General features: G+C 49.5%; 12 protein-coding genes across 12 annotated transcripts; 8 read left to right on the top strand and 4 right to left on the bottom strand.

Annotated features, from left to right (window-relative positions):
- Positions 1-69: 69 nt before the first annotated feature.
- On the top strand, positions 70-2,915 carry N7511_009880 (uncharacterized protein; the record flags this gene model as incomplete). The annotated part of the gene is made up of 14 exons (XM_057132257.1): positions 70-159; positions 219-248; positions 298-329; positions 396-455; positions 508-978; positions 1,040-1,055; positions 1,117-1,228; positions 1,305-1,635; positions 1,695-1,818; positions 1,888-1,903; positions 1,958-2,057; positions 2,110-2,129; positions 2,191-2,314; positions 2,384-2,915. The coding sequence occupies 14 exons, from the start codon at positions 70-72 to the stop codon at positions 2,913-2,915; spliced, it is 2,058 nt and encodes a 685-aa protein (XP_056980245.1).
- A 235-nt stretch (positions 2,916-3,150) lies between these two features.
- On the bottom strand, positions 3,151-4,356 carry N7511_009879 (uncharacterized protein; the record flags this gene model as incomplete). Its single annotated transcript, XM_057132256.1, has 5 exons — positions 3,151-3,181; positions 3,236-3,864; positions 3,921-4,057; positions 4,107-4,118; positions 4,251-4,356. The coding sequence occupies 5 exons, from the start codon at positions 4,354-4,356 to the stop codon at positions 3,151-3,153; spliced, it is 915 nt and encodes a 304-aa protein (XP_056980244.1).
- Positions 4,357-4,584: 228 nt separating this feature from the next.
- N7511_009878 (translation initiation factor 2) lies at positions 4,585-7,918 on the top strand (the record flags this gene model as incomplete). Its single annotated transcript, XM_057132255.1, has 3 exons — positions 4,585-4,608; positions 4,658-7,712; positions 7,767-7,918. The coding sequence occupies 3 exons, from the start codon at positions 4,585-4,587 to the stop codon at positions 7,916-7,918; spliced, it is 3,231 nt and encodes a 1,076-aa protein (XP_056980243.1).
- Positions 7,919-8,280: 362 nt separating this feature from the next.
- N7511_009877 (HNH endonuclease) lies at positions 8,281-9,099 on the bottom strand (the record flags this gene model as incomplete). Its single annotated transcript, XM_057132254.1, has 1 exon — positions 8,281-9,099. The coding sequence occupies one exon, from the start codon at positions 9,097-9,099 to the stop codon at positions 8,281-8,283; it is 819 nt and encodes a 272-aa protein (XP_056980242.1).
- A 137-nt stretch (positions 9,100-9,236) lies between these two features.
- Positions 9,237-10,005, top strand: N7511_009876 (haloacid dehalogenase, type II; the record flags this gene model as incomplete). The annotated part of the gene is made up of 2 exons (XM_057132253.1): positions 9,237-9,402; positions 9,455-10,005. 2 exons carry the CDS (start codon positions 9,237-9,239, stop codon positions 10,003-10,005), a joined length of 717 nt encoding a protein of 238 aa, XP_056980241.1.
- Positions 10,006-10,378: 373 nt separating this feature from the next.
- N7511_009875 (EI24 domain-containing protein) lies at positions 10,379-11,288 on the top strand (the record flags this gene model as incomplete). Its single annotated transcript, XM_057132252.1, has 3 exons — positions 10,379-10,429; positions 10,478-11,055; positions 11,114-11,288. 3 exons carry the CDS (start codon positions 10,379-10,381, stop codon positions 11,286-11,288), a joined length of 804 nt encoding a protein of 267 aa, XP_056980240.1.
- A 494-nt stretch (positions 11,289-11,782) lies between these two features.
- Positions 11,783-14,034, top strand: N7511_009874 (uncharacterized protein; the record flags this gene model as incomplete). The annotated part of the gene is made up of 3 exons (XM_057132251.1): positions 11,783-11,842; positions 11,903-13,561; positions 13,630-14,034. The coding sequence occupies 3 exons, from the start codon at positions 11,783-11,785 to the stop codon at positions 14,032-14,034; spliced, it is 2,124 nt and encodes a 707-aa protein (XP_056980239.1).
- Positions 14,035-15,325: 1,291 nt separating this feature from the next.
- Positions 15,326-15,896, bottom strand: N7511_009873 (CVNH domain-containing protein; the record flags this gene model as incomplete). The annotated part of the gene is made up of 3 exons (XM_057132250.1): positions 15,326-15,351; positions 15,480-15,653; positions 15,755-15,896. The coding sequence occupies 3 exons, from the start codon at positions 15,894-15,896 to the stop codon at positions 15,326-15,328; spliced, it is 342 nt and encodes a 113-aa protein (XP_056980238.1).
- Positions 15,897-16,478: 582 nt separating this feature from the next.
- Positions 16,479-18,203, top strand: N7511_009872 (uncharacterized protein; the record flags this gene model as incomplete). The annotated part of the gene is made up of 5 exons (XM_057132249.1): positions 16,479-16,529; positions 16,579-16,628; positions 16,883-17,412; positions 17,587-17,783; positions 17,925-18,203. The coding sequence occupies 5 exons, from the start codon at positions 16,479-16,481 to the stop codon at positions 18,201-18,203; spliced, it is 1,107 nt and encodes a 368-aa protein (XP_056980237.1).
- Positions 18,204-18,946: 743 nt separating this feature from the next.
- On the bottom strand, positions 18,947-21,290 carry N7511_009871 (neutral/alkaline ceramidase; the record flags this gene model as incomplete). The annotated part of the gene is made up of 2 exons (XM_057132248.1): positions 18,947-21,032; positions 21,085-21,290. 2 exons carry the CDS (start codon positions 21,288-21,290, stop codon positions 18,947-18,949), a joined length of 2,292 nt encoding a protein of 763 aa, XP_056980236.1.
- A 1,038-nt stretch (positions 21,291-22,328) lies between these two features.
- N7511_009870 (sodium:calcium antiporter) lies at positions 22,329-23,460 on the top strand (the record flags this gene model as incomplete). Its single annotated transcript, XM_057132247.1, has 3 exons — positions 22,329-22,496; positions 22,553-22,901; positions 22,985-23,460. The coding sequence occupies 3 exons, from the start codon at positions 22,329-22,331 to the stop codon at positions 23,458-23,460; spliced, it is 993 nt and encodes a 330-aa protein (XP_056980235.1).
- Positions 23,461-24,212: 752 nt separating this feature from the next.
- On the top strand, positions 24,213-24,928 carry N7511_009869 (pre-mRNA-splicing factor SPF27 family protein; the record flags this gene model as incomplete). The annotated part of the gene is made up of 2 exons (XM_057132246.1): positions 24,213-24,249; positions 24,315-24,928. 2 exons carry the CDS (start codon positions 24,213-24,215, stop codon positions 24,926-24,928), a joined length of 651 nt encoding a protein of 216 aa, XP_056980234.1.
- Between the last annotated feature and the right edge of the window lie 228 nt (positions 24,929-25,156).

The raw sequence follows: 25,156 nt of genomic DNA, 5'->3' as shown, positions 1-25,156 counted from the left end.
CGGAGCTACAGCCGAACCCCGCGTTTCCCCAGGTTTCTCTCATCTCCGAACGTCAACAGAACACGACTCATGGCTGATGCAGATTGCAGTCCATACACAGGCATGGATGCCGATGACTTGCATCTTATTCCAGTGCCCGTAGGGAAAAAGCGGATTCCGGTATTTTATTAGCCAATTGGGCCCCTGTCACAATTACGGAGTCTAACAATGATGCATAGAAAGCGTGTAGTTCTTGTCGACAGTCGAAGGTCTGTGCCCTATAAGGAGTGTCCATGGTCTAGAGGCTGATCTCTGCAGGTGAAATGTGATGGGCAGAGACCGTGTACGAGGTACGCCAGAGCGCCTTTTGCATGATCCAATTGACACTCAGAGTACTACTAAATGCGTGGATCTAGATGCCAAAAGCTAGAGAAACAATGTGTTTTCTTCGAGAGTCCAAAGGACCCTGTCTCAGAGTGAGCCTATGCTGATCAGGAATGAACGAATCAAACACTAACGCTCCCACAGAAGAATAGAGGGTGTCGAATCAGAAGTCCAATATCTGCGACGCCAACTGGATGAGATGCGTGAATTAATCCAGCAAAGTCGCGCTCACAGAACCCCAGAGTCACAAGTAATACACTCCCCAACCCAAACCCGTGATGGGCAGCATCAAGTACGCCGCGAGAGTTTCTGCGGCTCTTCAGGCTCTCACTATCCTCACTCACACGATAATGCTCGCGATGAGCTTCCTACTATGCCAGTCCCAGGGTCCAGTGGGTATATGCATAATCATCAGCATCAACGATCCCTGCCATCTATACCAACCCTCTCTCCCAACGAGATTTCAACGCACTCCATCTATGGAGCATCAAATCAGATCATTACTCGTCCACTCAAAAGGAAACGGTCTGGCTTTGAAATTCGAGAGGAACCCATTTCCGATTTCATTGACAAGGGTCTCATTACGCCGGAGTATGCAGTATCTTATTTCAATACGTATGTTCCCCCGGAATACCATCACCAATCCTTTCTTGGGTGTTTATTGACACTAGCTTAGATTCTTTGAAGGATGTGTATGCGTCACCTTGAACAATAGTGGCACACTTCAAATACTGATATCCGAGGACGGCACAGGACAGATACATCCCAATCTTTGACCCGGAGTACGACACATTCGAGTCTGTGCGATCTCGAAGCAGCATTCTCCTTAATGCTATATGTACGATTGGCTGTATGGTCGAGACACGTAAGATCCCACTCCATCGTCAAATGATCTATTCAAAAAATATAAACTCAATACTAAAATCCAAATCACATCTCAGGATCTGGTGGCCCAATGTCGGACATGTTACACGCCGAACTGAAAAGATGGATCAACGTAATCGTCCAGAACAAACAGCTCAACTGCCTGGAATCCGTGCAAGCAATGCTGGTCGTTGCTTGCTACTCGTCCGAACGCTCTTTGATCTTATCATTCGCTACTCGCATGGCCCTAGATCTGGAGCTTCATGAAGCATTCGATGAACTGACTCAGCGCCTCGCGATCAAAAATGATGATATGGCTTATGCGCTGCCGCATCAGATGTTTGAAGAGGAGAGGGCTTTAATGTGGAAGGCGAGGACTTGGTTTGGACTTTTGGTTTTGGAGCACATGTTTGATCTCCTGGTCTTTCCCTTGCTGTTGGATTGGATGCTGATGGGGTTTAATTTAGTTTCCGTGTTGATGGCGGGAAACCGCCTGGTATTCGATTGAAAGGGAATGCTCGGCGCTGTCGAGTTTTGCTTTCTCATTCTTCTTCGACAATTCTGGATTTGAGGCTATTTTCTCAGGTTGAGGTATGTTAGATCGATGTGATTGTCATCGATAGCTTTTTAAGAGGAAACGCTTACTTATTTCATTGTTAGTTGAACATTCTCAGAGGTGTTTTATCCTATCTTATTTACACCCAGAAGCACTGCTGACCATCTTTTGAAGCCAATGTGGGCGATACTTTGGGAGGAGGCACGACACTTGATGGACAGAGCATAACCGACTATGTCCATGACATGAAGATTGAACTTGATTTATGGTTTGAGTGAGTCTTAGTCCTTCCCCAAGCCGAATAATGATTTACTCATTGGTTACAGTGACTGGCTACGCATCATCGGTATGAGACAGATATAATCCAACCATGCCCTTCGGACCAAAATGTGACTAATACAACCAAGAGAGCTGCAATGCCGCCAAAGAAGAAAAACCATCTCTCCTCGTCGCTCTCCGAGTACAAAAATGCTGGGCTGAAATGATGCTCAACTGCAAAGCATTACGAGCCATGGGCGTCGAGAACGTCGCGTATGCCCACCCCCCACCCCCCAATACCAACCCTACAGTTGACCCTCGACTAACACTATCCCCAAAAAGGACCATGTCCACCACGGAACGAACAGTTCTCCTAACAGCAAAAGCAAGTGCCCGCCGCCATCTCCGACTAATAATAGTCCAGCCAGACTTTTACCTCGCGAAGCTGAAATACGCCATGGACTTCGTCTGGGCAAAATGTGCTTTCTCTTTCTTATTATTGCTGAAACTATCACGTCTGCTTCCCGAGCGAGACGAGGAGCACCAAGAGCTTCTCGATCACGGCAACCAACTCGTGTCGGAATTGAGCAAGGCAGGCTCGAGCGGAACCCAGTCTGGTGCTGGGAATATTTACTTGCAAATTTTGAAAGTGAGCATCGAGAAATATGGACGTGCCTTGCGGGAAACGCAACAGCCAGGTTCAGATGGACAACCCGCTACATCGCCGTTCTGGGAGCTATTTGATGCACAGGCTGATCTTCAGTGGTTCATACCTGAGCAATTTGTCTCTGAGTGGGACTTTCCGGGGTTGAATTTGTTTTACTTTCCTACTGCCTGGCAGGACTTTTTTGGGGATTTTTCGTTGGCCATGTAAGATTACTTGGATATGTTTGAATTGGAAATTCCGAATGTATGCTTCTATTTCATGAATTATTCCATGCCAAATGTTCACATAGACGCAGGCCCTTAAGCGTGGGATGCTGTTCACTTTTGGTAATCCTCTATATAACTCTTAGGAAATGGACGAGCCCTGGATATCAAGAAATTCGCGTGGAAATAGTCCGAAAAAAAGCCAAATGCGTCAACTTTCATCATTGTAAAATCTGTACTTAGGCGAGAGCCTTCATGGCCAGCTCAACACTAGAAATAAATGTTAGCAGACGTTCTTTAATATGATGAAAAGAAGAAACATACGTAAGGAAGGTTCCAGCAGAGACGGGCATAGCTCTCAGCAACGTAGGACCAATACCCTTCCAGAAGCCGCCAAGACCCTCAATGGCATAAGTCTTCTTAAAGCAATCACGCATGCTGCTGAACTTCTGAGTGGCGCCGAACCCATCGGTCTGCATCTTACTCTTGACAACATCGAAGGGGTAACTGGAGAGCCAGAGAGCCTCACCAGCCAGACCACCATAAGTAGCAACCTTAAGGCTGGAAAGATCCTCGCGCTTCATGTTGTTGCGCTTGGCATCCTGGTTCATCATGAACTCGAACGCCATGAACCAAGTACCGTAAGCCTGGGCCTCACGAATGACAGTCACAGCCTGGCCACGGTACAGACCGCGCAGCATACCACCCTGGGCGGAGAGTTTGCTCACGCAGTCCAGAGGGCCAGAGTACAGACGACCGGCTCCGTGGGGCTGGGCCTGCAGGCGGATACGCACGTGCTCGATTGGGCCGGACAGCACGGAGTTGGTCACACCGGCGAATGAACCGGCCATGAAGAACTGGGTGTACGAGAGAGCAGAGTCGGCGTACTTCTTCTTGTTCAGCTCTTCGAGGCGACGGCGCGCCTCGTGGTAAGCGCCGAACTGGACACTCACCTGTGTTGCTGGGTTAGGGGCTTGCTAGGCTGGTATCCGGGCTTGGAGGTACTTACGCAGGCTCCGATACCGATGAGGGGGGTCAGAGTTCCCTTGTAGAAGGCTGCAGGGCCTTCATTCTTGAAGATCTGGGTTGCACACTCCAGCGCACTCTTGTATTGAGTGGTGGTTTGCAACCGAACCTTGACAATATCTGAATTTTGTTAATCAATGCTTCATTTGTGCTTTATTGCACCACATACCAAAGGGTTGGCCTAATTATTTTATTAGCAATGTTCAAACATTTTCGTGAAAGAATGGTTTTTGCATAGTCCGGAGCCCAGGTTTCATGCTGTGAGGTCCCTGGCGCTTCCCCGGAATCCACTCATCTTAGGGTGCACACATACCGAGCAGCACTTGGGCTATTCCACCAGCTGCGCCCGCAGCCAAATCCTTGATGGTGCGGAGGGCACCACCACCCTTCTCAATGTCTTCAAAGGCCTCAGACTCCATAATCGATACTCAATTGCAAAAGAATAGTATGGGAGAAGGAGAAGCGACTTTATAACTTCTTATCGCAATGTCGCCATCTGCCCGCTGATTCGAGGGGGCCGCCGATGCACGTGACTTTACCGTCGGAGGATGTACGTAAGCAGAGCTAGCCAGCTGACATAAGCTGGTCGTCTCGAACTTCTGCATGGGGAAAAAAGTGTTGGCGGATCAATTGTGGAGAGAGCAATTATGCATCGTCGCCCAATCTTGAAGGTAAGTACCGCGTTACTGCTGCTCTACGACTTTTAACTGATGGCAATAGCTCTCACATCGGGCGGGATGGTCGGTTTCAGCCGGCCTTAAACCCTCTTTAACGGCTTTATCCATTCGACGAACGTTAAGATCATCCGCGAGCTGTTTGAATACGTCAGATTCTTCAAACGGAAACGATAACGACTCTTCTTCGGGTTCTGCGCCAGCGAAGCCCAAGTTTGGCAGCCGATGGGCTTCTAAAGCTACTAAACCAGCGGGCTTAAGTGCCGCAGAGCAAGCTATTCGCGATAGCATCGTCGCCAACAACCCTCCTCCTCCACCACCACCGCAATCTGAACAGCAACCGGAACAGCAACCGCGGCGACGACGTAATGATCAATTGAACCGGACTCAGAACACGAGGTCAAATCGCCATGGAGACTTCCCGGGCCCGCGATCTGCGTCGAGGCCGACACGCTTGAGCGCGGAAGAGCAGAATGAACGTGATGTTTTTGGGACTGGCAACGGACAACATCAACAGCAAGATATTCCTCGATCAAATGCATTTGGAGCGCCGCGATTCGGCTCTCGGACGACTTCGAGGTCAGCAGGATTGAGCCTCGCAGACCAGGCTACGCGTGATACTCTAGTAGATGAACACAATAACCCGCCACAAAACCGCACGGAGTCCCGACAACCGCGTCGATCCGATCACTCAAACCCGTTCCGGAACCCAAGGCCAAGACGCGACCGTGATGAAGATATTTGGGGCAACCGACCTGCAACCGATGTCTCAGGCTCAAAGTCCTCGGAATCATTGCCATTTGGACGAGAGCGGTGGCATGATGGAGCACTGGGTAGGACCAACAGGGGCAAGCCTGCCCTTGACTGGAGCTGTCCTAGTTGTATGGCTCATGTCTTCGGCTCGAAGATAGTATGTCCATTCTGCCGCACATCTCGCCCGGATGATGCAAAAGCAAGGTTTCCAACGACGAGAAGCCATGATAATTCTGCTCGGCTCCAGAGAAGACAACCTGGCCGAGAACCTTCTGAGGAGACAAGGAAGTTCCAAGATCTAGGCAGGTCATTTTTGCCTGAATTTGATTCACATCAGTCGGAGCAGCCAGAGGCGGCCGATCTGCAAGACTTTGACCGCGCAGAGTCCAGACCGAAGGACAAGGAGGCCCCCAAAGCAGAGAAAGAGCAGAAGGACAAGGTCAAAAAGAACGACTGGTCTTGGGATATGTCTAAACTGGAGGAGTTGGAAAACCTGGAGTCACAAGAGCAGGAGCAGTTACAGAAGCCTGTCAAGCGCCGTGATGGACGCAAGGGACGTCAACCACAAGCCCAAGAGGCAGAAGAATTCGACTCTGAAGAACGCCAGCGTCTTCGTGAAGAGCGTAGACGTCAGCAAAAAGAGAAGGCCGCCAAAAAGGCTGCTCAGAAGGCTGCCAAGTCTGCTCCAGCGCCTCTATTCCTTCCTGAATTTATCAGCGTCAGTAATCTGGCTGATGTAATTGGTGTGCGGCCGGCGCAGTTCGTTGCACGCATGGAGGATATGGGATTCGAGGATATCACATACAAAGATGTCCTTGATGCAGAGACCGCTGGACTGGTGGCCGCTGAGTTCAATTTCGAGGCTATCTTTGATACCGGCTCAGATGATCTGAAGGCCGCGCCTCCGCCAGAAGATACATCTAATCTCCCAACTCGTCCTCCAGTGGTTACCATCATGGGTCATGTTGATCATGGTAAAACTACTATCTTGGATTGGCTGCGCAAATCATCTGTAGCAGCGTCCGAGCATGGTGGTATCACACAACATATTGGTGCATTCTCTGTTATGATGCCCTCCGGAAAGGCCATTACCTTCTTAGATACACCCGGTCACTCTGCATTCTTGGAAATGCGTCGCCGTGGTGCTGATGTCACAGATATCGTGGTCCTTGTTGTGGCTGCAGACGACAGTGTCAAGCCTCAAACCATTGAAGCCATCAAGCATGCCACTCAGGCTAATGTTCCCATGATCGTCGCCATGAGCAAGATTGACAAGGAGGGTAAGAATACCGACCGAGTCAAGGGCGATCTCTCTGCCAATGGTGTTCACGTGGAAGACTTTGGCGGCGATGTCCAGGCTATCGGTGTCAGCGGTAAGACCGGCGAAGGAATGGTTGAACTGGAAGAAGCCATCGTGGCACTTTCAGAAATGCTCGATCACCGTGCAGACATCCACGGTCATGTCGAAGGCTGGGTTCTCGAGGCGACCACAAAGAGCCATGGCCGTGTGGCAACTGTTCTCATTCGCCGAGGAACCTTGCGACCTGGAGATGTTATTGTTGCCGGTTCCACATGGGCACGTGTCCGCACTCTTCGCAACGAAGCCGGTGTACCCATCAGTGAAGCGACACCCGGAATGCCCGTCGAGATTGACGGCTGGAGAGACCAGCCAGGCGCCGGCACTGAGCTTCTTCAGACTTATAGTGAACAACATGCCAAGGAGGTCGTTGATCGCCGATTGGACAAGTCTGATACCATGAAGATGGGCGAGGATATGGTTGCCATCAACGAGACCCGAAAGGCACTCCTCGAGAAGCGCAGGCTCGAACAGGAGGAGGACGAATCAAACCCCAGACCCGAAGAATCTACCGGACCCAAAGCCTCCCATTTCATCCTGAAGGCTGACGTGGATGGTTCAGCGGAAGCTGTGGTGAACTCCATTGCGGCAATTGGTACCAATGAAGTCTACGCTAATGTGCTTCGATCGGGTGTTGGCCCTATCAGTGAATTCGACATTGAGCATGCTGCCAGTGCCAAAGGCAAACTCATTTCCTTCAATCAGCCCATCGACCCCAACATGATGCGCCTAGCAGAGAATGCCGGCGTTGAGATCTTGAACCACAACATTATCTACAAGTTGATCGATGATGTCAAGGCCACTCTCAGCGAGCTGCTGCCCCCGTCGGTTACTACCCGTGTGACTGGTGAAGCGGAGGTTCAGCAAATCTTCCAAATTACTGTCAAGGGTCGCGACAAATCGACAATTGCTGGAACTCGTGTTCGTAACGGTATGATTAACCGAGCCCGCAAGGTCAGGGTTATTCGCGACGACAAGACCGTTTATGATGGTAAGTGCCTCACAGACACAGTACAGATATTCTGGACACCACTAACTCCTATAGGCACCATTGTCTCCCTCAAGAACCTCAAGAAGGACGTTACTGAGATGCGCAAGGATACTGAGTGTGGTATCGGATTTGAAGAATGGTCTGACTTCCAGGTAGGCGACCACGTCCAGTGTTACGAAGAAATCTTCGAGAAGAGATATCTGTGAGATATCTATGATGCGGTGAACATCGCATTCACCGCTTGTACTATTTATCTGTATTTTCTGGCGCTCTCCATTCCCCACAATCTTGGAGGACTATGTACCATATTTTACTTTCCTCGGCATGATTGACTTGCATCCATGGTTTGGGCGTTGTTTTGTCCTTCGGGGAATAGAGGAAAGCATACAATCAATGTAATTTACAATGTTCATATCAAGGAAGTGTATATGTTTCAACAACACTAGCAAGGGGTACCTAAACAAGTTATATCTTTTGTGTATCCTCTCTCCTCCGAATCGAGCTCAATACACCTAAGTTTATACATACTGTATACCCTACCTGGTTCATATATTTCATTTTATAAAAGCTATCTAGACTTCCACCTAACCTTAGAAACCCACCCAGCCCAATCCTGCACATCCTTCCTCTCCAGAATCCTCTCCACAGTAAACCACTCCCTAGCAAGCTCTTCATTACTAGCCATACGATGCACAAAACTATGACAAGCGCGACAAAGCCAAGCAACGCTATTCAACATCCACTCTTCATGCCACCCCTTCTTCACAACCTTCGCATGCACCCCCCTCGGAATAAGATGATGATAAGAAAGCGGGATCCAGTCTCTCTCACAGATCTCGCACGCGTCAGTCCGTGTATCTGACCACACGGGCGGCCCGGCTGTCACGCTTGTTGTGTATTCTGATAGGATTGGAGAGAGGAAGTCTGGGAGGTCCACGGCGTCGGGGATTATACCGTAGACTGCTAGGCTGTCTGTTACCGAGAGCGGGATTGGGGTGCATATCTTTTCGAGGGTGCCGCGCTCTAGAGGGGTGTCTGCATCTGCGGGAACGTAGAGGGTGCTGAGGGTATGGTCATGCTGGGTTGCTGTGTAGGAGAGGGTTTGGAGCGGTTCTGGGAAGGAAGTGAAGGTTTCTGAGGCGAGGAACTGGTTTTGGTTTGGATGAGACTCTGTCGATGGGCTTCCGGAGTACAGTAGATTGCTACTTACATCGACGAATTCGGCGAGCTCTTCTGGATTGGCTCGTTCTGTTGAGAGGTCTTCTGTTACGTCTTTGCGCGCATTGCGCTTTCCCTTGCCCTTTCGCTTTGTTGATTTACCCTCTGAGCGAGCGACGATGGCATTGGAGAGACATTCGCGGAATACCGCGTAGTTTTCTGAGGTCATTGAGGATTTTGAGCTTTGAGCTTTGGGGCTGTGAGGGGAGCTGTTTTGCCCCACGGAACGTTGACATCATTTGCCCGCATATAAGTTTAGTTATAAAGGAGACGCTGGGAGTGTTCTCAACCTTGGACATTACAGTCATGGCAGAGACTACTATTATTGCTTTTGATCTTTACGGGACATTGCTTTCAACAGAGTCGATTGTCAAACAGCTGGAGAAGCACTTTGGCCATGCCAAGGCACAGTCCATCTCCGCTCTTTGGAGACGATATCAACTCGAGTATACATGGCGGTTGAACAGCATGGGTATATATGGATTATGATAAATTCCTTGGCAATACTGACAGCTTTCTTGCAGATCGATATGAAGACTTTTCAATCGTCACATTCAACGCTCTTCAGCATGCATTGGCCGATAACGGCGAACAGCTGAGCGACGACGACATGGAAGACCTAATGGCAGCTTACGACAGTCTGTCTACATTTTCCGACGTGAACGCAGCCTTGACCAGGGTAGCAGCAGACCCAACGCTCGAGGCCGTGATCTTCTCCAATGGCACCAAGACCATGGTCTCCAGCTCGGTGCTCCGATCGAAGGACCTCTCACCACACGCGAGCGCGTTCAAAGACCTAGTCACAGTGGATGAAATCAAGCGTTATAAGCCTTCACGGGCAAGCTACGAGCACCTTGCAACTCAAGTGGGCAAAGACCCAATCGAGATGAGCAAGATATGGCTGATCAGCGGCAACCCATTCGACATCGTCGGGGCGCGCAGTACGGGCATGAAAGCGATCTGGGTTGATCGCGCACACGCTGGTTGGAGGGACGCTGCAGCTCCTGATCTACGGCCGACAGTGATTGTACACAGTCTGGAGCACATTGTGGAAGAAATCCAGGCTCGGCTTTAAAAGTCATAGACTGAAAGTTTCAGCATATTATGGCTGATGAGAGGAAATGTACAGCTGAATATATTTCCAAACGCTCCACGCTTGAGTAGAAGAATTTGGGGTAAGCCAGCAGACTCGGTCTATCCTCCCATTTCCCCCCAGGATTTTCCATTGTAGGGAAGTCCAGAGTGAATAGGGAGGAAATTGTTTTATGTGAAGAAGAAAAGGAAGAGAGCTCTCGGCGAAAAAATCTTGAACAAAATAGGCAGTGCTTAGTCATGGATTAGTCAGTACCTATAGCTAATGATCACGTGCTATCTTATCGATAAGAGCAGGCTTCCTTTTTCCGTCGTGAAGTTCAGACAGGGAGCGGAGTACTGACAGTCTGCAAGCCATGTCGAGAGTGTGGGATCCCAGCCGGGCAGCTTGGCTGTACCCTCTTCGAGTATGAGTCCTCGCGCAAATCACAAGGTCAATACTAATCTGATATCAGGGTATCTTCTACTTCGCATCGAATCGGTTCCTATGGCCTCTATTCAAGGCCCGCCTGTTGCCCATCGTCCTCCTCTCCACATTTATCTACTTCATTCTTTTCTTCTTCACCTATCTCCCCCAGGTCGCATTCCTTGCTATCTTCCAGGGGGCTTCTTCGTGGGTTAGCGGTGCATTCCTGGTCCTTGGTGAAGGTGCGGCGATCGTGGCGGCGCTCTTCGAGGCATTCTTCGTGGATGAGACCCTGGTAGATATCTTCGATGCAGTGTTGGTCAATGAGGGCCAAGAGGAACTTGTCACCACTTCCCGAGTCATCTACCCCGAACCTGGCGATGCTGCCAAACGCCTAGGCACGCCGACCACCAGTGCCGTCTATTCTCCCTTCTCCCTGCGACAAATCGTCGAATTCGTTTTCTTGCTCCCCCTCATCTTTATTCCTGTGGCTGGAACTCCCATGTTCCTTGTTTTGACTGGCTACCGTGCCGGTCCCTTCCATCACTGGCGCTACTTCCACTTGCTTGACATGACCAAGCAGCAGAGAAAGGAAAGCATTACTCGACGCCAGTTGCAGTATACCACGTAAGTAACACCCCGCAAGCCACGTCATACCCAAAATCCAATCTGACATCACGTCTAGGTTTGGAACGGTCGCCCTGATTCTCCAGTTGATTCCTCCCTTCTCCATGCTCTTTTTGATGACCACTGCTGCTGGCTCTGCTCTTTGGGTGACAGACATCGAACGCAAACGCCGAGTTGCTAACCAACAGGCTAGTCGGCTGGGTGAACAATATCGTGATGACATTATGCCATGACCCTGTGAACGATGTCATATATGCAGACCGACCAAGCAAGGTCGATCTAATTCCCACTGAACCCTGTGGCGGGGCCCCTTCCCCCCTAGTTTGAGCCCCCAAAGTTGGGCTGATCGTAGTTTTCCATAATACCAATTGTAATTCTTCCAGTTTCCGATCATTTATACTTCTTGGATTTGGGCATCGCACGTGACTCCTATCCGAGGTCATTTCTCATTGCATCGCGCGTTCCTCCAGTTCAGCTTTGGCGGCCCGGCTTCAGTTCCACCCCGCTAAGCGACTTCCGCTCCCATTTTCCCCGGACTGCCTTTTGAACCCGCGTTTTTGCTTTTCGGAGTTTCTGATATATTCCGACCGGGGCTTCAATCTTTGCTCGGGGGATATATACCAAGGGCTTTCCCAACCCTGGATAGCACGCGCCGGTGCCGTTCCTGGATTAATCATGACCTGACAGCTCGAGGCGTGGTCAATTCGAGCGCGTGAACAGCTCACCGATGGACTTGAAAACCAGGCTGCGCAAGGCCTGCGATGCCTGCAGTATTCGCAAAGTGAAGGTATGTCCGCTTTGATCCGCGGCCAACCGTAGAGATAGGATAACTGATCTTCCATGCAAGTGTGATACCGGTGGGCCTCCTTGTCGGTCATGCGCTAGCTTGGAGATTCCTTGCACCTACGAGAGACCTAGCAGACGCCGTGGGCCTCCTAACCGCCATGCAGAGGCGCTTAAGAAACAAAAACGGGAACCGCTGCTGGACGATGAGACTTCCCTGAGTCCGGCAGACTATCCGCCAGTGACGACTCCACAGACGACATTTGCCAACCCTCCATCGGGGCAGTTTGCCCTTTCGGCGGAATCAATTTGCTCTCTGCATACAGTTCAGCTGTTGCTTGATGACTTTTTTACTTATATTCATCCTTTGGTTCCGGTTCCTCATGAGCCAACGTTCAGGGCTGCTTTTGAGAGGAGGGAAGATGTGACCAATCACACTTTTTTGGCCCTTTTGGCGTCCATGATCGGATTTCTCGTGGCTTCCTTTCCTCGAAGACCTAAACTAAGACTTAACACTGAAGCCGAGCGCAATGCGTTCCCTAACTCTATAGCTCTGGTCAAGCATTGTCTCGATGTTGCCATTCAAGCCCGCGGCGCTGGGTATCTCGACCGCAACGCCACAGTATATGACGCAGCAATCAGCTATTTCCTTGCCGTCTGTGCTGGCTATATCTTTAACATGCGCCGATGCCGCGTGTATCTATCGGAATGTCGAGCCATGCTTTCGGTTTATGATTTATGTCGGTCTCCGCCACCAAGCACTCGATCATCAACATTAGGACCCAACAGCCCGCTATCGTCAGCCTCAGCTATGCAAGATCAGGCTGTTCATAGTTTTATGGACACTCAAAGGGTCGATCTCATAACCCAAGAGCTTGGCCGACGTTTGTTCTATGTCACCCTGGTTGGGTATCAGACACTGCACCAAATGGGCTCTGCTGATATTAAGGTCCATGTTCCCCCGGAGACTCCAACGGATCGATATCCACCCCTGCCGATGGAGATTGACGACGACTTCCTGTTCCCAACGCATGTTGAGCCACAGCCGCCAACTCGCGTTTCACGATTGGTCGGATTCAATGCAAATGTTCGTGTCTACAGTTCGTATACGGACCTGCTCTCTTGGGAAATAGCCTTTGGCAGCGGCCAGATCTTCGACTGGGAACATCAACGCAACAGTCTTTGGGGCTGCCTTCAACAAACAAAGCTAGCATTAGTCAATGTCCCTGTTGAGCTGTCGCTGGACCACCCAAAACACGTTTCCCCAGCCCGTCTATCTGGTCTCGGCGAAGATGGCACAGTGTTCAGCTATGCCGATGACCGCATTCATCAAGAACGACGCGCCATCCAGTATGAGATTCAAAAAGCCAACATATATGCCAGTCAGCTGTGCACGAGATCTTTCCTAGTTGAGAAGTACTGGAGTCTCTTTGAGACATTCTCAAAATATGGAAAGTCCCCCAAGTTCACGGCTCCCGGGTCCACAACGCCACAGATCAAGGTCGAAGGCATGCCATATACAACACCAGCTGTCCCAAGCACCGCAACGACTCCATCAGAAACCAACCCCAACACCAGCACCAACACCCACGCTCAAACCCACGCCCAAAAAGATTACATCGGCCGCATGATGGCCGAAGAGCGCCAATCAGTCATAAAAGACCTATTCGTACTCCTACGCACCGTGAACGAAGTAAACATGGAGCCAAACGGCGCCAGCATTGTACGTTTCCACCAGTCCACCCACAAATCACAAACAAGCCCAACTAACCCCTCATCCCATCTACACAGACAGGCAAAATCCGCCAAGTAGCCTCAACCCTCCTCAACCTTTCCCCGCGCACAAAACAAACCCCCTCAACCGAGATCCCCAGCCTCACGCCGCACCACCCAATAGAACCATCCGCCCCATCCCCAACATCTACACCAGGCCTCCCAAGCCTCCACGCCCTCACAGCCGCAGAAGCAGAATCCTACCTGCACGCCTTCATCGAGACTCTCGTCCGACTGGAATGCCACTCGTCCATGGCCGACTCGGCCAGCACTGCCGATGGACTTAGTCCTCAGGTCAACGGCCGGGCCATGAGTTACCTTTCGGATTATCAGCGTGACCAGGAGGAACTCGGGCAGTGGGCTAGTTTGAAAGAGTATCAGCAGAAGTTTGCCGAGGCGGGCGGTGTTTTATGTCAGTTATAATCTACATGTAGGGCTTGTTTGGCTTGCTTGGCTTGTATGGGGGATTAGGTACTGTAGAATGGACCTGGGAATCTTGGCTTGGGGATCGTTCGTGCCAATCTCGGGTTTGGTTCGTGCATCGATTGCTGGTTTGCGGTCTTTTTTGGATATTACCGTGTTAGCCTTTCTTTTCGGACTATGTACTCTTGTATTATTATTTTCAGATTCCGACTTTGGCATGATAGTGCTTGGTCTTATCAGACTCGTACTGTTTTTCTTTCTTGAAATCTGTTCCTTGTGATCCTTGGTATAAGAGATCATGGTGAATTCCCGTGGGAGCACAGCTGGATAGTTCGGGTGACAAACATAGCACTTTTTTTATAAATTAAGGTCATACCTAATAGCATTACCATTGGATTTAGGGGTTCACCCCTAAGCCAAGTACACAGAAAATTCATAATCTTTGCCTCTGAAATTCCTTGATCTATGTAATTCTGCTCGTTGGATGACAGGCTGGGCCATTGAGCTGCATATACTCATCCTTGAGAGTTAGATTTGGTTCAAACTACACATACCTGACACTAAGAAGCTACTCTTATAGATCTCAAGATCACAAGAGTAGCCAGATAGGGTATGAGGCTGAATTCCTCAGCCTCAACCTCAAGCCTTCACTAAACCACACATATCGGCTAAGTTATCTACTCCCTGGTCTTGTACTGTAACCCCAGGCATCCAACACGGCACAGCTATCGGTGAAGGAATATCTCGCCACCTTCTCCGTGAGTTCCCACAGTGGGTCGTCCAGTTTCCCACTTTCACACCGAGTTTCGACGGAGTGGATCCCTCGCCGTCAGGGGAATTTCGATTTCGCTGAACAATATCGTATTTAGAACAGTATTCTCTATGAAATACTGTATCTGCAAATGTGATCATTCACAAAGTTAATATGTGGCTGTCTCTGTAGGGTACAGTATATGCAAGTGTGAGGCTGAAGTTAACGTTAGCTTATTTTAGGAACAATGTGAGCCCGGTTTAGACTATCGACGCCCTGCTTTATATTGCAGCTTTAGGCTGCCATTTCAGGTCCCTGTGCGAATCACACGCTAGGCAGTGCTCTACTTGATGCAGGAGGAAAAATGGGTATTGTGGGTCAAGATTTGTCTGTACAGTTGAGGGCGTGTTTATTGTGGTGAAATCTACAGTACAGCCTTGGAGACATACAGTAACTTAAACACGAAGAGAGAACAAACCAATTGAACATTTACTAAAACTCTCATTGAACAAAATACAGAATCAATTATCCCCACGCAATTCACTCAACAGTCAAGTCACAGTACACTGTACAAAACTTGCAAACATATTCACGTTACAGCATGTTTTGACCGCCAGATGCAAGCCATTGGAGTTCCTACAGTTAAAAACCCCCAAATTAGCCACACTCCCGGTGAAAAAAACACGAGACTTACAGCGCCGATACACCAACCGTCCATTCTCATTGCTGATCCGGTCATTCAGGTTGATCCCCTGTCTTTCCCTGTGTCCTCCATTTCTCATAGGTAGCTCAGCGGTCAAAACCGAGCCATCGAGCGCAACGCTCCGCGCACTCCGGCCGGCATTGACGCCATCCCACATGAACCAGCCTTGGAGGTTTGTTAGTGGGTGTTTTTTTATTGTTATTTTTTTTTTTTAAAAAAAAGAGACGGTACTGTGGGATCTGAAAGGGTGAGGGAAGTAGACTTACCGTCTTCGTTGCCGATAAAGTCATCGAGGCGCAGAGATGTAGGTCGGAAGCCACCGTGCTCATCGCGGGCGTCGCAGTGAAGGTAGATTGAGTCGCCGTTGAACTCAATGCGGACGTTTTGGCAGGTTTGGTGGAAGGACATTTTGGATTGAGGTTGGGATTGGGATTGAGGATTGGGGATTGCAGAGGTCGTATTTATACTGTAGAGATGGGGGAGGTAGGAAAGTGGGCTTAGGCTCCTACTTGTCTTACTATTGAGGCTGTATGCCAAGGAGATGCAATTGATGGTATGACGTGTGGAACGCAGACCGACAAATGATTCGAGCTTGGTTATGTTTGAAACTGTCGCTGTTGATCCTGTGGAGATCTTATATATAGGGTCTCTTGATGGAGGTCGAAGGTGGTTTGACTATAGACTGCAAGGACAGCACATCACGTTGGGAGTATTGTTGGAGGTATGCAAAATAAATGATCAATCTATCATACCACATATTATTGTAAACAAGCTGACATTATAGCTAAACTTCATGATTCACAGGCTGAAATCAATGTGACAAATTGCCTCCATTAGAACAAGAAAAACTGCACATCAGAGGTCCAAGCCAACTATACATCCCTCGTAACGGTGACAGTTGCACTAGCAGTAACAGTCTCGGTGACCTTGTCTGTAATAACCTTGGTCACCGTGTCAGTGATATAGATAAAGCCAGCCGGCGTCACTGGAATGACACTGAGCAAGCCTTGCTCTGATCCCGATGTTGTCGTGCCCGTGGCCGTAGGTACAGGGGCAGCAGATTCAGTTACCGCTGCTACGGCAGTTACAGTGGCCTGAGTGGTTGTTGTGGCAGCAGCAGCAGCTCCTGCTGTGTTTGCTGTTTGTGCCGCTGCTGGTATACTGGCGCTTTTCTCGCTCGATGTGGTTGAAGTGGATGATGCCGTTGCCAGTATAGCTACTGGTGGAACAGTATCTGTGTGACTAGAAGTAGTTGCAGTAGTTGAAGAAGTTGAAGTAGTTGCAGTAGTTGAAGTAGTTGCAGTAGTTGCAGTAGTCGAAGTAGTTGAAGTAGTTGAAGTACTTGACGCAGATAATGCCACACTTAGAGAAGATGTAGCTGGATAAATCGTCAGAACAAATGTTTCTGTTGCTGTTGCGAGCACGTGGATCGTGCTCGGTTCACTCGAAGAACTTGTCACAGATGGCGCGGCGGAGGAACTGGTGGCCGACCAGACCGTTATGTGCACGGTTTCTGTCTTGGTTGCGAGGACTGTGACGGGCTCGGGAACAAGGGATGTTGTCTGCGGAATAGACGTGGCGACTTGGTTGATTGAACTGATAGAGCTTGCTTCCAAGATAGGTGGAAGGGATGTCGTTGTTGATGACAGAGATGCGCCGGCTGGCTGTATAGATATAACTGCAGGTGGAATAGCAGTGGATGTTGACGAGATAGATGCACCGGCAGGTTGTATGGATATGACTGCGGGTGGAACCGCTGGGATTGATGTCGTTGTTGTTGGGACTGCTGGCAGTAAAGATGTAGTCGTTGGTGGGACTGCTGGTGGTAAAGATGTCGTTGTTGTTGGGACTGCTAGCGGTAAAGATGTAGTCGTCGGTGGGACTACTAGTGCTAAAGATGTAGTCGGTTTTGAAGACGTAGTTGGTATATGAGTAGAGCTAGTTGTAGGCTTGGTGGAAGTTGTCGTGTGTGAAGATGTACTCGTGTGTTCAACAGATGAAGTTGTCAAACGAACAGGAGGAATTGTCTTAGTCGAGGCAGAAATCCCTTTGTCACTAACATAGATAATTACATGGGCTGTTTGCGTTTCCCAAAAAGAAGTTGAAGAGGAAGACTTTGAGGTTGAATGGCTTGTGGTGGTTGGTGGCTTGGACGTGGAAGTCTTGGACGACGAAGAGGTCGGAGTGGCTGAGGAGGATATAGTCATATGGAGATATGTTATGACATCCACGTCATCGGGATTAACACTGCTACTGCTGCTCTTGATCGAGGATGTACTTGGGACATGCGTTGTAGTAAGTGCATGCGTTGTAGTAGGTGCATGCGTTGTAGTAGGTGCATGTGTCACAGACGACTTCGAAGTACTGGATGATACAGACACAGGATCTCCAGTGAAATTCGGATCATCAACCGTAAACGGCTGCTGCCAACTATAGGTCGTAAGCTCCGACCTGCTCGACAAAACAGAGGTAGAGACAGTGGCCGATGAGGTAGGAACCGAATCAGATGGCAGCGGCGTTGGACTTCCAACCGGAATGACGGTCAATCCAATATGGGTCTCGTTCTCATCACGACGAGACAGATCTTTGGGCGAAGAAGTCGGCAAGCGAGTCGATTCAGTAACAGCAGGGGCAGGATTTTCAGAAAGTCGCCAGCGAGATATCGGACCGGCCGAAACAGCGCACGCTAAAAGAGCGAATAGCATAAAGAACTGAGCGCGGAGCATCCTGACAAGAAACAGCGAGGGTGGGAACGATCGACAGGGTGAGACTTTAGAGAGCGTGGGCGGCAGGGAAAGAAGATATTTCAGACAGAGATATAAGAAAGAGATTCAATGCCGCGGTAATCGTACGCAGAAAAAAGCATGGCCAAAGAAGAAAGAAAATTCCCGTTCTAGTTCTGGGCAATTGAAGGCGTTCTGATGGCTTGCAGATGAAAGAATGGCTTGATCAGAGCGATCAGGAGGAAAGGAAAACAAAAGAATGAGGCGACTGTGAGGCACTCTAATGTCAGGAAAGAGATACAATTTTCTTTGAAAGACGCGCTGTCGAGGATCCCAGCATGTATATCTGCAGACCAAGAGCCGAGTTGGGCTAGGCCTGGAGCTCCTGTCAGCGGCTCATTGTTGCAAGTATAAGAGCATTAGCATCTTCAGAGGCCGCCATTGCAAGGGGCTCTTTGTGGGACGTTTCACTTGAAATAGTTCAAAGAGACGTTGCAGTACGCGCCGGGGTCGATGGCGGGTGGTGATTGGCCCGCTGTAGGCGCAGCGCCTTTTATTTTAATTTCAACCTAAGCAGAGGAGTTGAAGTTTGTTTATTGATTTGTCTCAAATGTTGAGCAGCATGGGCGCGTAATTGGTAGTTTTGACATTGTTCCGACAGGCTTCAGAAATTAAGGATATAGTGTCATTGCATGCGCCATCCCAACTCAATATCTGCAGACGAATAAGAATAGCTCAGGTTGAAGTCTGTACGGCAAATGCCCCGCCAATGCCCTCAAATGACGAAATCTGGCCGAAGGCATTCTTTGAGTCCCCATAATAGTGCATACGATAGGTCCCATCGTGCAGGGGAGTTGGGTCGCCAACACTGTAATAATCATCCTCAATCTGCCACTGAATAGTCACTTCACTGTAGCCAAGCAAGCTATTTGTCCGAGTCCAAAGAAACACCAGGTTCCAGTCGCGGTCATTGCGCACCACCTCCCAGTCACCGGAATTGTTCTTTCTTTCGATTGCTGCGTAGGTCGATTCCTGGCGCAAATTGTTCCTCGGGTTGGCGCCCACGAAGGTCGTATTGACAATTTTACCAGGGCCAGAGGGTCCACTCCCCGGGTTCGAAAGCACGTCTCCGAAGGATTTCCCGAATGGTGCACCGTCGTACACCACCCCCGCGATGAAGCTCAATGAGTGATTGGTATTGACTGGTGGATTGGGTCCAGGCTGAATGTCCGGGAGGGTTAAAGCAACTGATGGCTTATCCAAGTACGGCAGGTAGGTTAGAGTCAGGTTGATGTATGCTGCCAGGGTGTTTGGACCGAAGAGCGTGGACGCGCCCTCGTAGCGCTGGACACTGTACTCTTCCTCCGTTGCCACATAGTGTGCATAGCTATTTGACGGGGCTCCTAGCACCACTTGAGGATCTGAAACGGAGAGTTTTTCTCTGGCTTCTTTGGCTATCGCCTCCTTCCAGCGTCGGCCAGACATGGTGGTAGCTTCGCTGGTAGAAATAATGATGAATAGCTGGCCGACTCGCAACAGTTGAATGTCAACAATATCTGCTGCCCAAGCATACGGCTCTGTAAGAGTGCCGACATCCAAAAGCACATCCTTGGCACCTTGACATTTCTGCTGTTCTTCCGTCGGTTGGTGAATGAATGCCCGCGCGACTTGCCACAAAGGATTGCTTGCAGCCGGACCAGTTGCGTTTTGTGTAAAGTCAAAGGCTCCTGGCCCGTCCGTAGTTCCAGCAGCAAACGAATATCCCAAAGCTGCAGGACAGGTCTTCAAAATACTCGAGTTGAACGGTGACTGGAAAGTGTAACCATTCATATCCTGATACACATGGAAAGACCTGACAGCAGAGCTTCCAGTGAGCTTAATAGCATTGGTATTCATCTGTTCCCAAAGATTCTTTGCTGCTGAATATTGGCGGCGTCCAATTTCAAAGCAGCTTTTTGCACCGTTATCCTTTTCGCGGAAGAAAGGTCCTCGACCGTGACATGGTTCATTTTCTCCGCCACAGGTGCTGTCAGAGTACCGGCACATCTCATTCGAGCCGTCCTCACACCAAGCACCCAGAATATTAGGGCTTGTATCTCCAACATTGGCTTGAGAGAATCCAACAACAGCATCATCGGCAAATCTCACATCGTTGGCTATGCTCCGCTCGAATAGATAGGCTGCAACACCCTTGTTGTCGCCAGTCACCAGGGTGTTGTTGTTATACATAGATGTACCATGGACGGGAAACCAAGTTAATACAGCTGTCGTTTTATTATCAGATTCCCGGTCAAATCGAAGAAGAGTCAAAGTCTTATCCACATTGGCTGAGTATCTTGCTTTTTCCTCTTCGGGGTTGTGGTCGTACGAGTAAGGACTGCGGTTGGTATTGGCGTCCTCCAAATCAATCGACCCAAAAGACAGCCGCCCCGGTGTCAAGCTCTCATGGGCACGCTTGATAGAGAGAATAGTCCCATCGACAATAGCCTGGTAACTCTGCTTGTCAAAGCCTCGGGTTGGAATCTGAGGGAGAAGGTAATTCATCCACGCCCCAGGCCCGGAGTGCGAATGCGTCCCAGTCAATGCGACGTTTTGTTCGCCATACCGTGCATAATCAGTACCGAGCGCGGCGAGGCCCTGCAGGACTCCATGTCGTACGGCCGTGTCACCGGCGAGTGTGTCGAGGACGACGTACACGAATGTATCTTCTGGTTTGTTAGGGTCTGCAAAAATGAAGGTGCGAGCATATAGTCTCTGCTTCAGGCCAGTGCCGAGCTGGTCTAGACTAGCATATCCATTGAAGTCGACTTCCACTACGGGTCTGATTGATGTTAGCAAAGTTAGTGTGTGCGGAATAAACAGAGTGGTCGTACCCTGTTACATCTGCCTTGCCAGCTCCTACCAAAAATGACCCGTCGTCGACAGCTTCCCTCGACCTACTTTTCCACTGATTTAGATTTCTGGTCAAATGAGGCGAGAGTGTTTGTTCGGCATGCTTGAACACCGCAACTAGCTGTAAACACACCAGCGCCGCGAGCGTCACCGCCGCGAAGATAACGCCGAATCGAACGTTGGCCATGTTGAGTGGTTTCCAATATACTGGATAGTTATAAAAGACTGTGGTCTTAACACATAGAGCGTCCTCGGTCACTTTGCCTCTCTACAGAGACAGGAAGACACTCGAGCCTTATAGAAGCACGTCACGGAGAGTTTGCCCGCAAGCCAAGCTTGGATCAGCATACAAGCTTGGCAAAAGAGGTAAGCTCTGTTCTAGTAGACCCTGCAGAAGGTGACATCGCTTATACAATGTGTGATAGTTACTTCCTCGTCCTTCTGCATTCCGAATCCCAAACGGGATTAGACTTTCAGCTGTCCCCCGCACGGAAGATGAGATGTGCCCGTAATGCTTGCATGTTGAATACACCAGTTGAGGGTCTGAGAGATGTTAAGTTGAGCTTGAAAGCAATTGGGCAATCAGAACGGGTTACAGAAGCGCCCGACATCGGTTTCCATGCCGCAAACATAGAGATGCTCTTTCAAACCCTAGTCGCATGATACAGGCAAATAATACGTTCCGTACATATCAGTAATAATACCTTCCTTTTTATAGATTGTGACCCATACAAAGGCCTAGAATTAGAAGGGCAAAGTGTCAACTTCTCCCTTCTGCATCTTGCTGGTCCATCTGGGGTCAAGATGGGAGGCAAGTCTCAACAGTAAGGTTTAGTTTCGGGATCTCCACCCTTGCTTGTCATCATGCTGTAGCTTCAATTCTTATTGGATAGCAGGGGTTACTACAGTCTACAGTACAGTACTGTAGTAGACTCCTACGGTCGGCAGATACGATGACTAATGGGCTTTTTTGACCCTCGGATGACGATGCCTAACCTATATCAAACCCTTAATGTCAGAATCACCTCCGTGAAATGCTTCGACAATGCCAAGTCGTATCTTGAAACTGATTAGGTGCGTTTTCGAGAATTAACCGATTATTGTGGAAGGCGATCGGGGACAGGCGAAATCGATTTTCAAGACCATCAATGGTTCGACTCATACTAGCTAACCCTGTCCATATTCCATTACCGCCGACATATATGAAATAGGCTCAGAGACAATAATGGATTGGGATGCCTTGTGGTTCAATGTTGCCACTTTGATTGCAGGCGTGTTTGTACTTGACTATGGCGCAGACAAGTTTATCGACCATACCGTCGTAGTCGGCCGGCGTCTAGGCATCTCGCAAACTGTCATTGCCCTCCTGACAGCTGGCGCTGAATGGGAAGAGGTGTGCAACTCACTGCAATCCGATTCACTACTCACTGTGGCTAATTCCCTCATTAGCTTGCCGTAGTGGTTGCCGCAATCCTGCAACATCGCAGTCCCCTAGCCCTTGGGAACGTCATGGGTTCGACTATCTCCAACATCCTCGGCGCCTTTTCTTTGGGGCTACTCTTTCATCCCCACGGTCTGGAGTTTGGCCGCAGTGCAAAATTATACTCGGCCCTGCTGTTTCTGGTTACGACACTCTTCGTGGTGTTGGCATTCTTTAAACAATTGAACCGGATTGTCGGTGGGGTTTTGATTGCCATTTTCGCGCTCTATGTCGTTTCTATCATCTATGCTATCTATAAAGGTATAGCCTCGCCCCCAGAGATATCCGACAGTGACAGCGACCGGGAATACAGCGATAGTGACGACGGCGAATCCGTCAATCATACCACTATTTCCGAGAATTCCCCCTGGTTGAGAATGAGCATACGCCGACATCAACAGACAAAGGGAGCCGACGAAACAGAAGCCTTACTTACCACATTTTCCAACTTATTCTCGGATTTATCTCGCTTTCTTCATCAGGATATATCCTCTCCCATAGTGCTGTCACCCTCGCCGACTCCCTGCATTTCTCAGGAACCGTCTTCGGTCTAACGGTTGTCTCTTTTGCCACTACTCTCCCAGAGAAACTAGTTGCAATCCTCAGTGGTTCCCGCGGCCACAGCGGCATTATGGCTGCGACGACGGCAGGAAGCAATATTTTCCTACTAACACTCTGTGTTGGTGTCGTTGCGGTGGCGGGGCACCAGGTGCAAGAGGCGGATAAGTTTGTGCTTTTTGAGCTAGTGGCAGTGTGGGTGTCCTCTCTGCTGTTTTGTGCAGTCATATTTTTGGGAATAGGGAGGAATGCTGGTGTAGTGCTCTTGGCTGCCTACCTTGGGTTTCTATTTCTAGAGTTTACCGTTTACCGGCGGTGATTAGCATAAAATATTCTCAATTTGCAGCGCATTTTCAACCCTATTTATGAAAATGAGACCTACATAGCTTCATATGAATACTAACGTGAGAGCGAGATGTATTCTATAATTATTGTCTGTCACTAGCTTAAAGCAAGATTTAGTAGGCCAAACGACTGGGTCAGATGGTCGGAACTCTCTAAAGACTCGATTTGTCTAGCATTCTTGCCCACGGTCATTCCGCGATAATTCACTAACAGCTGGGTAGAGCGAGGGTCAGATATAGGATATTATTGATTTAAGCCCCCCAAAGAACAAAGCAACTTAGTCGCTCATCAGTTTAAATTTTACCGTTCCGAACTTGAAGCATGATCCAAAGTACGGGAGTAACTATATCTAGCACAATAGATTATGTGATTAGGGTTTGAAAGAGCATCTCTATGTTCGCGGTATGGAAACCGAGGTCGGGCGCTTCTGTATGTAGTGGCAGCCTTGAGGCCCTCTGGCGATGTTTCGTGTTGATGCTGAAATCCTGTATCCCCCGCTGGCTTCATAGCTCGAATGTATCTAGGATCATCTAAAAGGAATGGACACAAATATCTTCAATAATATGAACTGTACATCATACATGACAGTTTGTAACTTTACTTAATTATTTCTGCTGTATACTTCTGGGTCACATGGTCTGCTTAGTAAGAACGCACTGACCGCCCTGAAGCATCCAAAGATAATCGACTGCGACATTCTCGATCTTGACCAGCATATTACACAAAATGCCTCTCATCACCGAATCTCACGACTCGCTCCCCTGTAAGTTCCACCTATTACCCATTTCTCACTGCAATTGAACCCAATCGTCCTAACATACCAACTAGACGTCGACGCGGCGCCCTCAGCCTCCGCGCAAGCACGAGCCCAGCAGCTCATCAATGCAGAGCTGTCCCCAGAACACGCTACGACAATCCATCCATGGATTCCAGAAGCCCCCGAGCCCAAATTCAGTGAATTCATGCAACAAGAGCTCGCGCGCAAAGCACAAGGCACACCAATCACAGGCGGGATCGACCTCTCGCGCTACGAAGCACCAGAAGCCCCGACTCGCGCCTCAGACACCGATGCGCCCAACCTAGAAGAATGGCGCCAGACTCTGCAAAAAGCATACGCCTCAAGCTCGCACCTCGCCAAGCGCCACGAGAACCTGGCGCTGCTCGAGGAGCACGGCAAGAATGCGTGGTTGATTGGCAATTCACAGCTGGAGGAAATCCTTGGCCAGCTGGAGAAAGAGCTGGCGGAAACGAAGGAGGCTGCTGAAGAAACCAACAAGCAGAGGAAGATCGCGCAGGAGGCCAGTCAGGGTGAATTGGTTAGCCTGGAGGAGACGTGGAAGCGGGGCGTCGGTGCTATCCTTGATGTTGAGGTTGCGTCGGAGGGTCTGCGCATGCAGATTCTTGAGCATCGTAGACAGGTTGCACAGCAACAGGCGCGTTAAGAGTCTAGATCTTCATTCGGTCTGAATTACCTTTGAGGGTGAAAGCTTATCTGAGCTGAATTGGCGGCTTCGTGTTGGGTATGGCAAGTTGGTGGTTGCACGGCCTGCGTGCTAGTGGGATACTTGCATGTTCGACGATGAGACGATGCGTTTGACTGTGTCTTCCCTGCGGTTGGATCCTCTGTGGACACGCTTTCGTTGGTCAATGTCTCGCGATTTGAACGTTTG

The sequence above is a fragment of the Penicillium nucicola genome (assembly GCF_028828085.1).
Source record: "Penicillium nucicola strain IBT 29836 chromosome Unknown utg000010l, whole genome shotgun sequence".
NCBI lineage: Eukaryota > Fungi > Ascomycota > Eurotiomycetes > Eurotiales > Aspergillaceae > Penicillium > Penicillium nucicola.
The sequence above is the reverse complement of the archived record's forward strand: the minus strand, read 5'-3'. Positions and strand labels throughout refer to the sequence as shown.